Source organism: Antrostomus carolinensis, unplaced genomic scaffold (assembly GCF_000700745.2).
Source record: "Antrostomus carolinensis isolate BGI_N321 unplaced genomic scaffold, ASM70074v2 scaffold2058, whole genome shotgun sequence".
Taxonomy (NCBI): domain Eukaryota; kingdom Metazoa; phylum Chordata; class Aves; order Caprimulgiformes; family Caprimulgidae; genus Antrostomus; species Antrostomus carolinensis.
In genome coordinates, this window is record NW_010332075.1 from 38,081 (window position 1) to 54,574 (window position 16,494).

Genomic DNA, 16,494 nt, shown 5'->3' on the forward strand with positions numbered 1-16,494 from the left:
TGGCAGTGTTACACCTAAGTGGCAGCTGCAAATCCAAACAGTTGCCATTGCCTCCCCTCCCTCCAGTCTGATAGCCTGGGGGCTGCAGCGTGCTCTTCTGTCTTTAAGTCTGGAGGCAGCATTGCAGGTGTGGCATTACACAACTTAAAAAATATGTGCTGCACAAAGCAGAGGGATCTAACACTGTATATCTTTTCTTCTATGAATATATAGATTCATTTAAGTATCAAATGGGGGATCCTGGGGGAGGCAGGTATTCCTGTCCAGAGCCAGGTTATCAAAGATGCAGCCTATCCCCTAAATTAATCTCTGCATCAGGTTCTTCTGAACTGTGTATCCTGACCAAGTGAATTACAAACCATGAGAGGCAAGGTATCTCTAGGAACTGAAAACTTTTTTTCTAGCACCAAAAAGCCCCCTGCAACTTCCAAATCTCATGTATGATTCACAAATATTTTTAAGGATCTCCTAGCTTGTCCCACCCTTGACACTGGCCCAAGCAGCTCACAAGAATGAGGAAGATGAACAGCCTAGTCCTTTATCCATCAGAATGCAGAAACAGAAATGCTGAATGTTAAAACACACAGGGTCTGTACACAATTCATGTAAGAACAGCAACAACAGTGTTGTAGACCCTTACAAACTTGTTCTAAAGTTTGTAATTTCTAAGATTTTATTACATTTGTAACTCTAAATCAAGTCAAATAAAAATAACTTACCTTGTTGTCATGTATTCAGCCCTGTGACCTAGAAAAGTTCAATAAACAGGAAACAATCGATTGTAGGTTTTAGGTAGATTTTTTTTGTATCTAAATTACAGTTGTCAAATTACTTTTAACCCTAACTTCCACGTTACCAGCAAAAGATATACAATTATACAACAAACAAGGCAGTGCAGTTATCTACCATCTCCACAGTTACATTTAAAATACAAACACAACCCATGTTATGGAACAACTTCTAAGAAGCCTGCCCATAGATTAAAGAGTCACTTGATACTGTAAATAATTTGAAGTAAAACTCCAAACAACATCTATTGTTTACGCTCATGTGTTTTAGTGGCTAAATCAGTATGGAAATAGAGATGCCCCAAGATTAGATTACAGTTCCCCCTGTGCCTTGTGACTAAACCTGTTCAGTGCTGAAAATACAAAGTTCTAGACACCAGTGTCTTGCTATTGAAAGACGCTTTCCTCTATTTTGTCTGTGTATTGCAGCAAAAAAAAATACAATGCTACCACTGGGAAACACCACAGAGAACTGTGGAGAACTGTAAGGCAGCAAAGACTGTATTCCAGAAAGGTTCCTGGGTAAGCTTTGCAGAACAACAGACCAGTGAGTCAGGCATGTGTACTGTGTCAACTCATGATAATGAAAAGCAAAATAATGAAATGGTAGGAAGGTCGCTGTATGATAATTTCCAACCAGCCCTGTTTTTCCAAAGGGAGATTGTGCCCTATTAATTTATTAGAATTCTTTGAACATGTCAGTAAAATACTGGATAAAGGAGAATCAGCTGAATTAATTTACTTAGACTTTCAAAGGCCCCTGATAAGTTTCTCCACAAGAGGTGACTAAAGCAACTGAACAGCCACGGACTGAGTGGCAAAATATTCTCATTGATCAAAAACTAGTGAAGAAAAGGGAAACTGAGTGGACTTAAATGTGGTTTTTTTTTCCATCATAACAAAAGCGCAACAGTCATTTACTGAAGCCTTCCCATTAGGACCATTTACATAATATATAATACATTTATTAATGTCTCGGGGAGATCACAGCAGCTGAGGAGGCAGAATATTGTGCAGATGACAAAGTCCTGACAAAACTGTGAAGACCTTCAGAGCAGTTTAACCATGTTAAGGGACAAGACACATAATGGCAAATGAAATTCATTATTAACAGGTTCAAGTAAGATATTAGGGAAGAAAGAATTAAACACCTATGCAGCTAACAGAACCATGGACAATTATACTGAGCATCACTTGGGCAAGGTCTAAGTACACTGCTCAATTTGAAAGTGATACCAAAAAAGCTTGTCAGAGTGCAGAAAGAATGAAAAACAGTGATATGCAATATACAATAAAAACAGTGATACAATACAGCAATGTCCCATTGCACTTGAAATACTACACAGTACTGAAAACCCTAGTCTGAAAATATATTTTGCAATACCAGAAAAGTGGGGATCCACAGAAGGTGGCACAAAGAATAAGCTCTGGGAAAAATCTCTGGCATTAATAAGACATGTAAAGATTGCTGGCATCTATTTTAGAGATGTGAAAAAGAGGGATGAAAGAAGAGTATGTAAAATAACCTATAACAGAAAAAGGGTAAGCCAGGGACTTCTCCCTACTCATATAACCAAGGGAAGTTAATTGAGACTAAGAATCCCAATGATAAATGCTAGACGTTACAAAAAGATGTTACAAATCTCAAGTCTGGGGGATTTTAAACACATCTCTGAAATTTAACATATTAGGGCAAAACCTATCTGGGACACAGGGGCAATTTCTTTTACAGCTGTTAATTCTCTTTCTTGCATTTCCCTTTGCTTTGTTCATTTGTTAATTCAAAAGATGAGCCTCGGGTCAGAATAAATATGAATATCAGTGTGCCTCCTATGTTTAGTATCAATTTCATTTGAGTGTATTACTTTTCCAAATTTGTAGATGCAGACTCAGCACAGAGCACTTTATCTATCTCCCTTGTGCAGATTGTGAATAAGTATCTGCTGTGTCCATAAACAGCAACAGGTTGTAGTAGGCAACTGATGAACTGGAATAGAAGCCAAATATTGTCGAAGTTGCGGACACCAGACTGGGATCAGGATTTATTCAGCCTACAACCTCACACTGTACAGGTTTGAATAAAAGCAAGGGAGGGTGCCAAAGGAAAACTTGCAGTTCAGCCAATGCTCTCCCTCTACCCCTATTCCCACCACATTACTTAATACAGCACCCTGTCTTATTTGTCTGCTGTCTTGCTGACAAGGAAGTTTCCAGAAAAGGCAGTTTGAGCGGAGCAGAGGAGCAGTTCACTTCCCACAAATTCATTTCTGTACTAGCTACAGCAATGACGTTCATAATTCCATTGTAATTCTGTCCTTTCAATCATCCCCATTCCAGGAACGTACAGAATCCAGGTCCTCTTTCTCAGGCAGGTGCATTTTAGTGCAAGATGTGCCTCAATAGAAGGGGGTACTTCAACTTTTTAACCTGTAAGAATGATGGCTTTTGCTCCAAATATCAGCTTTGGATGTAAACATGTACATTTGGGGTTCTATTTGTACGTGCTATGCTATGATGATGTGACACCAATTATGTGCAAAACCACGGTGGGCAACACAGATTAACTGTTTGGGTTTACAGCTGGTGGGCTGAAGTGAACTCTTCAAACAGAACAGTCCAAGCACGCCTGAGCATGGCAGAATGGCCCAGAGCCTGGCAGCAATTTATCACTTAGGTCACTCTGCTGAGAAGTTTTTCTTTGGATTTCCTTTCACACAATTCTTTCCTTATTTCTTTCCAATATGCATTAGGCAACAAAATCTGTTGCCTTTTCTCTTTCAGTAGATTATCATGCATTTTATTTGGCGTCCAAATAACAAACATTCACTTTATTTTTCTAAATTCATTTTCTGTGAGCCTTTAGAGGAAATTTTTCCTCTTTTTTGACTAACATCAGCTGCACATTGTTTTGTGTGAATAAAGTGCTCAATGCACACACTAAAAAGAAATCTGATTAAATGAAAACTTCCATGAGAAAGAACATAATATAGTTAGTTGTCTAAAAAGAGCTACCAACTTCTACAGTCCAGCCTTGCCAAAAAATGCTGTTTATTTCCTATCCCCAACCTCAGTCACTCCCTGGACAGGGACTTTGATTGGGTGTCATAGCCACTGAACTGTTAATAGCTATTCAGGTACCTCCACAACTGGATTTGTGTTTCTGGGCTTTTGTATTAAAAGCAAGAAGAGATCTGATTAACAAGAGATATTTGGCAGTAAAAAGAAAATCAATTGACACACCCTTTAAAGACACTCTAGAGAACAAGCTTCCTTTCTTGAGTCTGAACTTCAAATTATAGTCTTTAACCTTCAGGAGAGGATTTTTACTTTTTGTGGTGTAAATTACTTCCTCTCAAGTCTGTAACACACTGTGTGGCTAGTACTCAAGCCTTGCAGTATGATTCTCCTTTTCCCTTTGGTCCATAAGGAAGTGCCTGTTGGGAGGGCTGCTAAGAGATGGGCTGCATTACTGCCCTAATTCAGCTTTACCACATTTGACCATGGACATCTGTTGACTTTGATTATATTTTAAGATGTACTTTTAAAAACTGTGGAGAGTGTTCAGGACAACGGATAATTCTCTGCTATCATAATTTGTAATGCAATAAATTTATATGCAATAATGATAATCAACAGGTATAGAGTTATTCGTTAAGTTTTAATTCATTCCAGTTCACAATATGCAAATACTCTGTAGAAACCCAACCTTAAATTAACTCTATAAGAATCTCACTTCTGTCAGGATTTCACCTTTTCCTTTCATAAATGTTCCACTGAGTTGTTAGGCTGCAAAAAGGATACTCATGTCCACATGTCAGAAATGTTGCACTAGTGAGTCCATTTTAAGAGATCCACCCTGTGTAATTTTGTATGCTTAAAAAAATATCACTCTCCGTCAACTCTTAAAAAACCCTCAAGTCAACAGAAATTCTTAGGAAGTAGAAACAGTACATTTGTCATAGCTCTTAAATCACCCTGCCCTGACTGTGTCAGCTCTCCTTTCAGACACGAGATTTTTCATTCAACAGTTCCATTTCCAAATATAGTCACTTGTCTAAATGTCTGTACAGTGGAAATAAATATCTGTTGAAGAAATAAAATCAATTTATAAGTGTGTACTCTTACCACTATACCAAAACTGTGACTGGTAAACCCCAAATCTAGGCTTATAGGATAATTAAGCTTTATATTTTGTAATTTTTTTCCCACATATCTTTGGCATTTCAGTGGGTTCATTGTATAGCCTGGAATCACTTTTCAGTTTATTGTGTGACATTTACCTTCTCCGAGTGTCCTCTGCAGCAAGTCATGTTTTGCTTGAAGTTTTGTGATGAGATTACTACCTTCCAGATACTCTCTGAATTTCTGTAGAGATGCAGATCAATCTGTTACTATGTTTGTCACATAAATTCCAGGAACTTCTGCACAATGTATACTTCAGGTGCTTGGTCTGTATCACATGAATGAGGAAGGAACCAACCTACCATGAAATAGAACTGCTCTGTTTCCTGCTGGTTAGCTCTTCTTTTTGCAATGCTAGGCTTACTCAGGTATGTCTCAGAGACTGTTGACTTCACAGACTCTGTTGAGCGACTGTGCTGGAAACATTCTGACACATCATAGTCTTCAATGGTCACCATATCTTGTATTGTCTGCAGGGTAGCCTCTGTTGTTTTCTTAACCTGGTGTTAAAAAGCACAGTTTGCCAAATGCAAGATAAATATATATCAGAACAGCTGAGAAGGGAAGCTCATTACTCAAAATAATTCTCTGGCTCACTCCTCCAAACAAACAGCTGTGTGAATTTGAAAAATCAGGTGCACTACAACAGATATCTACATAACAGGAGAATGACATGATTAGATTTCCTGTCTAGTTCTCTACTTTATCATGCTCCACTCCACAAATATGGACATACCCTTGTGTTGACTGTATAGCACTCTCAAGCACTTGTCTCCTGAAATTAGAATAAAAATCTGACATGATTTGATCATGGTCCTTAATCTGGGAGGCAAGAGAGATGATACACTGCTTTGAAGGGTCACTCTCCTAAGTATGGGCAACATGTTAGATTGAATATGTACATCCAAGGATCTAGCTGCCCAAACAATGTATTCTTTCAAGATAAAAATCTGTGACACTGTTCTGCAGAGTGCTATGGTGAGGAGCACAGTGATGTTTAGACTGCAGAAGTGGAATACACAGCTGGAGGAGGGGGCTGGAAAAAGAACAATTTATACCAGCCTCACAGCACTTCCTATGAGCTATGGAGCACCATTGCTCGTGGGGGAAACCAGGGCATGGAGGCCGTGGAACAGGGGATGCAGTGTTTCCATAATGCTATAAAGTAACTGCCAAGTTTCACAAGGACGTGATTTGCCTCCCAGTTCTGCTTCAGAAGAGTCTCTAGTAGAGTCAACTTAACCAAATCATGCACACTTCTACATACATCTCCAGTGGAGGCAAATATCCTTTCCACGACTGCCAGCATGACCTCTCCCTCTATACCCTTGCCCTTCACTTGACTGAAAGAAATCATCTTTCGCCTTCCTTTTGTCTTCATTGCCTTGAGATACTTTCTGAATTCAAGGGTTTTTTTCTAAAGACTACTGTACATGTCTCATGGACATTAATCCCTTGTTTTTAGCACACAACATACAATAAGAAAAACTGGAATCCTGAAAACTTATCATTCAAGTATACCAAGAAATTAAATTATCCCTATGTTTTAATTTAGGAACAGATTGTCATTTAAACTGAGGGCCTTTAACACTGCCTTAAATGGGATAAAAGTACAATTTATATGCACTGGGAGGCCTCTCTGCTCCCAGAGGAGGAGAAAGAGAACAGCATAGCTTTTCTCTATTTTACAAAAAAAAAGCATTTTATTTTAATAGGTGAGCTATTCCCATCACAAGCATTCAGCACTTGTGTTTATAAATAGCTGTAGCTGAGAGCCTAAGAGATTTTGACTCAGCTACCACAAAAGACAGTCCAAATTCCTTTGTACTACAGAAGTAGCAATTTGGGGACTGGACAGGGGGTGGTCACAGAACACAATAACTGTGCTCAGTGGCTTTCTGCCACAAAACTTTAAAAATATGTGCTCTAACAAGTTTACACTGAAGCACCTGCAAAACACAGAACTCAGTAATGTGAATGTATGGACAGGTAAAAGACGAAGTTTCCAAATCTCTATAAAGCAGACAAGGACCTACCTACCTTAGCATATTTGCCAGTATTAGATTTTTAAAATTAAAAGAGCTCATAAGGATTGAAGCCATCTCAGGGTCATTTACATACTTCTGACAAGGTAGAAAACATTGTACTTTCCTGAAAATGGTGTTCAATGCACAGCCCTTTCAGACACAGACCTTACCTCCTCATTTTCGATTTTGAGTGTGGCCAATCGCGACTGTAGTTGCTGATACCTAAGCATAAGCTCTGCTTGCACAGGCTGCTGGGCAGTGACCTGACAAACCTAACAAAGAATCAAAAAGAGCTGTAACATATGCAAGGAATTAAAAAAAAAAAAAAACACAGTCAATAGTCTTTGGCTGCTCTCCTTAAAACTAGGTGAATTCCTTACCAAAGCTATTAAAATTAATAAAGCAGACAATCAAATGTGTCCACCTAAACTTAAAGTATTTATGTGTTACAAGGTGTGGAACTATGTACTGCATCTTAAGGCTACAGAGCACAGCCTTGTTCTATGGCTGCTTTGCATTGCTTCTCTATCACACAGAAATGCAAACCCTGTAGTTACCTTTAGATTAAAGATGTACACAGCTGATTCTGCTTTGCTACTGGCCTTTTGTGTAGCAGAACAGGGCACAGCTGGGGTACCCTGTACACTTGAAATCTCCAGATGATAAAATGGGTGGGAAAGAAGGGGAAAAGGCTGCATTTCAGCATGCACAATTCGGAGCAGCTCAGGTGCTGCTCTCCAATAGCACCCACAAGCTCTGTTATGGGTGAGGCGGCAGGTAGTGAAGACATAAAGCCACTACTTACACCAGTGCTGGGCTGAGCACAGGTTGGCCAGCAAATTTGCAGCAATGTCATTATGAGTAATACAGAATATAAAAAAACACAATGGTTTTTACTTGAGAACTCTGAAGAAACTCAGAATAGCACTGCCAGTTTTGCAAAATCTTATTGCTGATCCACTTGCTTTTGGGTAGCAATAACAGCTTTTACCAAACTCTTTGTAAAAGGCGATAATTCTCTGTCTTGGTATATAGAAACAGAAACAGTCACCGTGGGGATACTTGTCAGTATACAGACCTCATCACCCATATGAGACTGGAACTCAAATTTCATTGGTGGACAAAAAGCGGTGGGGTACATTTCCATGAATCTCTGCTTGTCACTCCGTGGCTCCAAGCTGTCAACTGCATTTTCAATGATGTCTAAGCCCTCATGCCTGGAAGTTTCAAGGTTATACTCTGCAGAAAGGTATGTTCTTAGGGCTCTGTTTAGACTAGCGTGGTATCCAAGATCACAACACTAAAAACAGAATGAAGGGAAAAGAAAACATATTAAAAAGGAGGAACAGTATTCCAATATCCCAAGCCACAAATTATCACTGAAATTTTCTGTTCTGAAATTGTTATGTCTTTGCAGTATTTTACAAAATATCTTCTAAATTAAAATACAATACTGTGGTCAAGACAGTAAGTATTTAGCATCCTCATTTTGTTGCAAAGATTAAAGGATGGTTTTAGAAAGAATTAAGTATATGTCTATGGCAATATGTTTGCAGTTGTTTGTCAGATACAGATGTGCAGTTATGGTATTTAAATAGAAAAGGTCTGGGACTCCACTCACAAGTGGGCTTTTCAGTATTATTGTCATATGTAAACTTCAGACCATCTATTCAAACCCACTCTGACATAACTCTGCCATCTAAGTCAATGCCAGCACCAAACTTAAAATGAAGAAATTCCTGCTCGCCATGTCTGTGCCCAAGCAAAACCCTCACAACTGCCTCTAGCATTAATGACCCATCTAAGGCACTTTCTGATGCAACAAGAATGGTTTAACATTCTTTCCCTGATAGTGGAAATGTATTTACTGTAAACACCTTATTTTCCATGCTCTGACAGAGCCAGCAATGTACATCATGTTAGTAAATGCAGAAAGTAATAATTTATGTCTTTTTTTTCTAGGGGTGAGGAATGTAATTGAAACCTAATTGGTAGAACATAAAGTTGTGTTTGTTCTTGAATTTTAAACATCCTCAGTTTGCATTATTCATGATTGGTTAATATTTTAGAGGAACAGTTGAATATATTTTTAAAATGTCACAGCAGGAGCTTATAAAGTAAGTGTTTCCTTATTTTTTTTCCCCACATTACACAGTAAATAATATCCTCAGCTTCTGCTCAGTGAGCTTTGAGGTAATAGCAAATGTATCTCAGACGTCTCTGTTACCCCAGTAGTGGCACATCAGTTTACTAACAGTTGCACACAAAGCAATATTCTTTATTCAAACAGGAGAGATGTGTCCCAGACAGAGGCCCATGCCTGACGAGGGCAGTCAGGGGGCACGCTGCTTTAGGCCATCCCCCAGCCCCCAGACACCCGTCCTGGCTGCCCACCCGCAGTTTAAAATCATCCTTCCCTGCAGGACCTGCAAGTTAAGCAATTCAGTTGGTAAAGTAGCAATTTGAATTCTGTCCACTGTAGACTATGTTTATATGCACACCTCTCTCACAGCTCCTACGAACCCTTAGGACCCATGAGTTCACGTTCCCCTCCCTTTCCTCTTACTTATTTGAAAAAGGAGACAAAAAGAGAGAGAGGCAGACAGACATACAGATGCACACACTGCATGGGAAAAGTTTTCAACCAATTTACCATACCTAAAACTGTGGGTAGAAGAGAAAGAAACTCCTCACACCTTGCTTTAGGTGCATTAATGACTAGTGACCAAACTGCTCTCTGAAATCTGACAAGAGAGGACTGTTTTATTCACAACAGAACTTCCAGAAAGACTAAGATTTCAGTCCTAGCAAGTACTCCAGGTAGTTACTGCAGGTGGGGCAGTGGCTCTCCAAAAGCCATTTGCTGAACCATTTCAAGAAAATGGAAAAAAGATGTCATGTTCACATAGGTTAACCTCTCTCTTTTGCATTTATAGAATGGAAATTTGCGTAACACTGACTAAAACAACCACTCAACTCTTATACTAAAGCACATTCATATTTCAAAGACCTTCAGCCTAAAAAATACTGTTTCTAAAAGGAAAAGTCTCTTGGTGTTTTCCTCTTGCTCTGTGTCAAATCGGATTTCATATTTAATTCACTATCTTGGATGAAAAAGACAGACTAAAAGTGTTGATAAGAAAGTGGATCAGGATAGCTGTTTTATTTCATGTGCATTAGTTACAGAGAGACCTCATGGAAGATTAAACTGAGAGGAAAAGAGAAATAGAGGGCAATGCCAGGTTTAGCATGGCCAACCATCCATGTATTATAAAACTACAGGCATCTAGAGCCTGAATTTTGGCTCTAGAGGATTAATCTAAGTATTAATAGAAAGCTTATCAACTTATAATTAGAGCTGTGTTGGCTTCTAATGCAGCTTTTTTGCAAGTTGGAATATAAGACTGCAGCCTTTATGCTGTGAGAGTACCAAGAATGTTGTTGTTTAACCCTTAATTTACTCAGTAACTATTACCTTGGTCATCTTTTGCAGGTGATGATGCTGAACACAGTAACAAATATGGCCTCTTAGCCAAGAAGAAGGATTCCCTAAGCAAAGCAGAATATCCTACCAGACTAAGGCATTTTCTTGCAATGCCAATGCCAGCAGAGCAAACAAGAACTAAATCCAGAACCTGAACTAATACCTTTTCACCAGGGGCTCCTTAAATGGATTTTAAAATGCCTGAATTTGGAATTTTGTTTCAACAATTTAAGTAAAAATAGAATTTTTATGAGTAAAGTTATTTTTTAAAAGCAAAAATAAACACTCGGACATCACAACTCTTGCTTCTGCCAGACCGTAGTTCACTTTCTCCAAAATTTGGAAAGATAATTTTAACCAGGGAATGGCCTTGTCACAATATCAACTCATGGCTACTCAGAAAGAAGAGTACTGTTTTAATCTGCTAGTAATAGTCATCGTTTAGAGAGAGAGTTGTCTATAATGGAGATACACTTTGGGTATTTGTTCATTACTAAGACTAAATATTCAAGGTACTGCCACTAAACGGCTGCCCACACCACATCCTGTCTGATCATGCTTGGAAAAAATATCACCAACCTTTCTGGTGTTGCAAAAAAGTACATATGTATGCAGAGAAACACACACATATGCACACATGCACGTATACATGAATTTCAGGGAAAATCTGTACGTTTGTAGAAAGATTCGGAAAGTTCAAGCAAGCAACCACACTGTTAGCCAAAATAAATATGAATCTTTGTGCTTCACTAATAAGCACACCAAGGCTACAGCCTGGATGGCAAATGAGATCTGCAATCACTCTATGGACTAGAGAGATGTCAGTTGGTGCAGTAAGATATGTAGATGAGAAATGAGAGAATTAAGTCACAGACTATGAGTTTTATTGCATTTCTGGATTCATAAAGAATTTTGGTTGGGCAAAGTAGAGGGAGATGAGTGATGCATTGGGATATGTGTGAAAAATTAATTTTGTAATTTGCATTTTATTCTTATTTGGATTTAAATCTGAGGCAGTCTCAAGAGCATTTACTGTCTTCATTGCTCCCCAGAGTATATTTAGGCTTGAACAAAACAAACTGCAGTGCTTAGCACAGAGCTTCAACCAAACAAGCAAGCTGCTCTTCATTTCATTTCAGGAATAATAATAAAATTCTAATGCCAATAGAGAGAGAAATTAATAAAAAAAGCCTTAACCTCTGAGTAAGTCACTTTCTAATCATCCTGGTACAGACATCAGCATTCAAGTCAAAGGGATCTGGCTGTACATATCATATTTATGAGAACTTATGTAATAAAGATTGCGAGCTGCACACACTCTAGCCTAGTTTTAAACTTGGTTCTATGAATGATTAACAAAGAACCTTCAGAGAATAAATGAAGTTCATAACAACTAAATGTTCCCTAACTTCCTAACCATGCAAAGCATGCAGACTGCAGAGATTCAGAAACTCCGCTCTAAGAAAGAACAACACATTAATGTTTTATTTATTCTAGCAGTAAAACTACAGTCAAATTGTTTGGATCACTATTTCCTAGCATTTACCTTCAGATCATGAGTGCAAGTCTGAAAAAAGGTCCTTACCTTCCTCTTATACCCAGATAAATCTAATAAACTCAATTACATGGAAATCTTCAAGTAAATCAGTAAATAGTATGTGCCATATGGACAGATGTTGGTATTAACAGATTAGCAGGGGTGTGTACTCTGTTGCTCCTCTGAAAACCACAATCTTAAAAAAAATAGGTTCTACATACTAGATAAAGCTTATTTAATTCAGCTAAAAAGTAATATTTGCTAAATTTACATAATACAAATAAAGAAAAAAACTAATCATGCCCTCCACTTGAACTGGATCCTACTATATAGAAGAAATATTCAACAGAAAATTCAAATTCTTCTAGCACAATACGTGGAAGACAGAAATATATGATGCAAATCAAATCTTGTTTATCCCTCCACATTTTTTGTAAAAGCTGGTCCCAACTGTCAGCTAACTAAATGCATTAAAATATCCAGCTAAGACTCCAGCAATATTTTTATCTTGCCTTTATCATAAGAGCTTAAGATGAGCAACACATCATCACTTTAAGCCAGAAGCTCTTAGCTTTGTTAATGAAATAAAGGAGCTGAATAGTTCAGACTGAGTTCAGCTGAGGAACTGCAATTTAGGATTTTCCATATGAGCCTCACAATTCAAGTTGCAGTGGAATCCAAAGAAAAAAACTATGATTTTTTTGTAAAAAATAATAATAAAAAAAATCCAACGACCCTCCCTAATCTTGTTACAAAAAAATATTGAACAGTCCACTGCATTCCTTCATATATTTATCTCATTTTTATCAGACATTTTTCAGTAATGTAGGAAAACATTCAGTTTCATTTATGGGCAACACCAACAGCTTGTGGAGATCTACATACTTTCCAAGTTAACTGGGATTCAGACACTGGGGAAAAGTAATCCCCTTCTGTACAGGCAAAGAGAGAGCTCAGCAAAGCCCGGAAAGACAGGCAGGCAGATAGGGACAAAGCAGAGAGGGCAAAAAATGAAATTGCCACCACTGTTCTGAAAACTCAGAATCACTCCGTTACATTAATAGATTTCCAGAGAGCGATAGTCTGGATTGTTGCAGCATATGGCCAGCAGGAAGCATGTCTCACATTCCAATGATATAACCCCAAAATGTTGCCAAGACTCTTGCATTTATAAAAAGCTTTGCCTTTGTCAAGTAGTAAACACTGTCTAGATACCAATGCTTTCACAGTGTAGTCTGATTAAATACAAATGTCTGAAAGACAGTTCATTTAAACAAACTCATAATCAGATTAAATTGCCTCTCAGGCAAGTTCTGGTTGCACATGTTTACAGCCAACTCTTACAAAACAGTGATGCAAAGGGTAGCTAGACTTTCCACTTAAATTCCTTAGGGAAGAGTAATTTCTAAAGCCATTTTGCCAAAAGAATGTTATTGTCTACATTGGTCCATGGCTTGGAAAAAGCCATGCAAAGTAGGTATCGTCTTCCTGTATTGCTGAATACTGTAGACAGTATATCTCTATTAAAAAACAGCAGTTAGAAAGCTCTGGTCTTCATTGTAGTATCTTCTCAAACAGTAACTCCAAGTTATATACATATACATATACATATACATATACATGTACATGTACATGTACATTGTATATATATATACATACTATATATACAAAGTGTTGTCTTTGTATATATATATGCAGAGAGAGCTTTGCTTCACTTCTTGCAATTCTTTGTGAAGCTCCAGGCCCATGTTTCCTCCCCTCAGCTTTCACTGCTACAACAACCTCTCTGGACACTGATGAAATGGGTAAAAATCAGGTGCATTTTCCAACCTGAGAAAGTTTTGACCATGTAGAAACACACACTGGAGACATTCACTGTGAAATGGGAGCTCCAAAAGAGAAGGCAGTAGAGAAGACAAAATCAGCATCTTTCCAATCTCTGAAGGGGTGGGGGTGCTGGGAACAGAGCGAAAGGGACTTTTCCTTCCTTCCAGCAGCCAGAAAGAACTCATAAAGTTCCCACTTATTAGACATGCCCTAACCAGAACCTAGAAATCCATCATCCCTTAAGCAGTATCAGGAAAACCATCCATTAGGTAGGGACATTACTTGGGGGGTACCCTCCAGGTATGCTGCTCCTGTCCTTAGTTTTCTGCCCTGATCATCTATCTATTGGGATCCTGATAAATGTCAGAATTTCTCTAACATCAGAAAAGAGAAGACATGCAACAGTAAGTACGAAAGAGGAAGAAAAGAGATGTTGAGACAGAGATAGCAAGAAATACTAAAACCACAAAAAAGACACATCACCACCTCTTATAAGAAAGAAGCAAGAAAAAAAAGAAGCAAAACCATCTGGAGAGAAAAAAGTTGAAAGGGAAAAGGAAAAAGATAACAAAATAAGGCAATATTTTATAAATTACAGGAAAATAGAAATGTTGAAGAAAACTGACTCACAGTATTTAGAAAACATACAATAGAACACATATATGCAGCTATTTCAGTCCATTTATCTCAAGAAGGCATTCTTCCCCTTCTCTATCAAGCTTTGCTTCTCCAGACAGTAGAAATGAGAAACCTCTTGTCAAATGCTGCATTAGTTTATACTATATTACAAACCAGAGCTCAGCTGGCTTATCTTTGTAATGAACATCTCACCAGAAATGACTGTATGCGAATGCTATTTACTATTGTAAATATATGCTACTGTTGCAGTAGAAAGCATATTCAAATATCTAGCATTTCATACGGGCCACAGAGGTGTACCCACTGACTTATTTAACACTACATTGCTAGCGAATGAATATTCTTGAGCTTGTGTTTGCAGCCTCCAAATTTTCTCTATCAAATATGTGGTTAGCTTAAAAAGAGAGTGGGACATGACAGATTGTGGGATCCTCCCTCCATATAATCTAAAAATGTTGATAATACAGGTTCTGGAAACCAAATGCTAGTACAAGTCAACGTCAGTGTACAACCTCATTCTCCTACGATGTTCTCACAGGAATAACTTGATGAAAATCAGTTACAATTCTGTTGACAGTACAGAGTACAGGATTGATTATGTCTGTTCTGCAAACTACATGAAATAAGAATAAAAAGCAGTGTATATTTGATTCAATGACTAAATGAATGAAACTAAATTTGAAGACATGGAGGAAATGCCTTCTTTTGAGTTAAAATGCCACTATTAGATACCCTTATCTTATAAAAAAAATTTGTACCTCATAAATCAATTTAGAGTACGAAATGGAAATGTCTACCTTTTTTGTTTTATTCCTGTCATATTTTCTCTTGCCACATGGGGAGGAAACATGATGTTCTAACTTTAAAGGAATGGGTTCAGCATCTTATTAGCACTTTATTTTGTGAAATATAAAGCTGAAGGGAATATCCGCTGATTATACCATACAAATATTATAAATGATAAGTGTATTGTAGGCAACCCATATGCCTAATATATTCCCTTTGAAAATGAAAAAAGAAAAGTATTATTCCTGAACAGAATAAACATAAAAACAAATAGGCCAATACTTACGTCAATTAAATCCGAAAGGTCATGAATATAATACTTGAAAACAGAAGCATTGGTTGCTTCAAGGGTGAGCAGGTATTCATTACGGGCCTTAATAGATTTCAGCTTGTTTTCAGAATACTTTGCTTGACGCTAGGAAAAAGATTGTATATTAATGTATTTGAATTACGTAATTTTTGGTACGTAGCAAAAATGGTAACAACTCAAGTGCACATTCCGATTAACAAGATTGAATCTTAGTTGCCAGTCTGTTATGCGTATAACAAATGTAATATAAAGTGATAACTTAGAATTTTGTTTCAAATGTGATAAACCATATAGCAAGAATTATACGGGGAATAAAGTACTTCCCTCTCTGGACTGCAATTAAGTCAAGTTATCTATAACCCACTGACAGTTTATTTATGTGTACCTTGTTTAATTTTATTTCTCAGCTGGACTTCTCAGTCTAATACCGTGCTAAAGAATGTCAGAAATGCACTGAATTTATTTCAAATGAAGCTCAATAAAAGGACTATTTACTTTTTCCTTCATTTTTTCAATCTTTTTCACAGAGCTCCGTCTCTGGTGCCTTTCTTCTAGTCGAATATGAAAAACGGGGTCTCCTGACCTCCCAATCTGTTTTTCTTCTTGTTTCTCTGCCTCCTTCAGTTTGCTTTCTGCATTGATGCTCTCTGCATGATACATGTGGTAGGTTTTCATGACCTGCAGAAGACAGAGTCAAAAGAGTTAAGATAAAATGAAAATACAAAGGTATCTACAGAAAAATCATAGGCTCTTTGAGCAAAACTTTCTCTTAAAAACATGAAGCTTGGATAAGTTTCTTTGCCAACAGAGATTGAGGATTTCTGGTTGCATTTTAATTATATTTATATATATATAAGGTTCTAAATGTTCAGAGTGCTTTACCAAGCACTATGAATAAAGAGAAAGGTGATGGA

At 37.7% G+C, this 16,494-nt stretch overlaps 1 protein-coding gene across 1 annotated transcript in view; it reads right to left on the minus strand.

The window, feature by feature from the left end:
* LOC104529141 (SLIT-ROBO Rho GTPase-activating protein 1) overlaps window positions 1-16,258 on the minus strand; it is a gene marked incomplete at its 5' end in the record, with an annotated part of 49,405 nt that extends 33,147 nt beyond the window's left edge. The window contains 7 exons of the mRNA XM_029086314.1: window positions 720-747; window positions 5,069-5,153; window positions 5,273-5,470; window positions 7,168-7,269; window positions 8,076-8,297; window positions 15,557-15,685; window positions 16,076-16,258. Of these exons, the coding sequence (XP_028942147.1) occupies window positions 720-747; window positions 5,069-5,153; window positions 5,273-5,470; window positions 7,168-7,269; window positions 8,076-8,297; window positions 15,557-15,685; window positions 16,076-16,258 (947 nt within the window). The remainder of the gene's footprint in view (window positions 1-719; window positions 748-5,068; window positions 5,154-5,272; window positions 5,471-7,167; window positions 7,270-8,075; window positions 8,298-15,556; window positions 15,686-16,075) is intronic.
* Window positions 16,259-16,494: the final 236 nt, after the last annotated feature.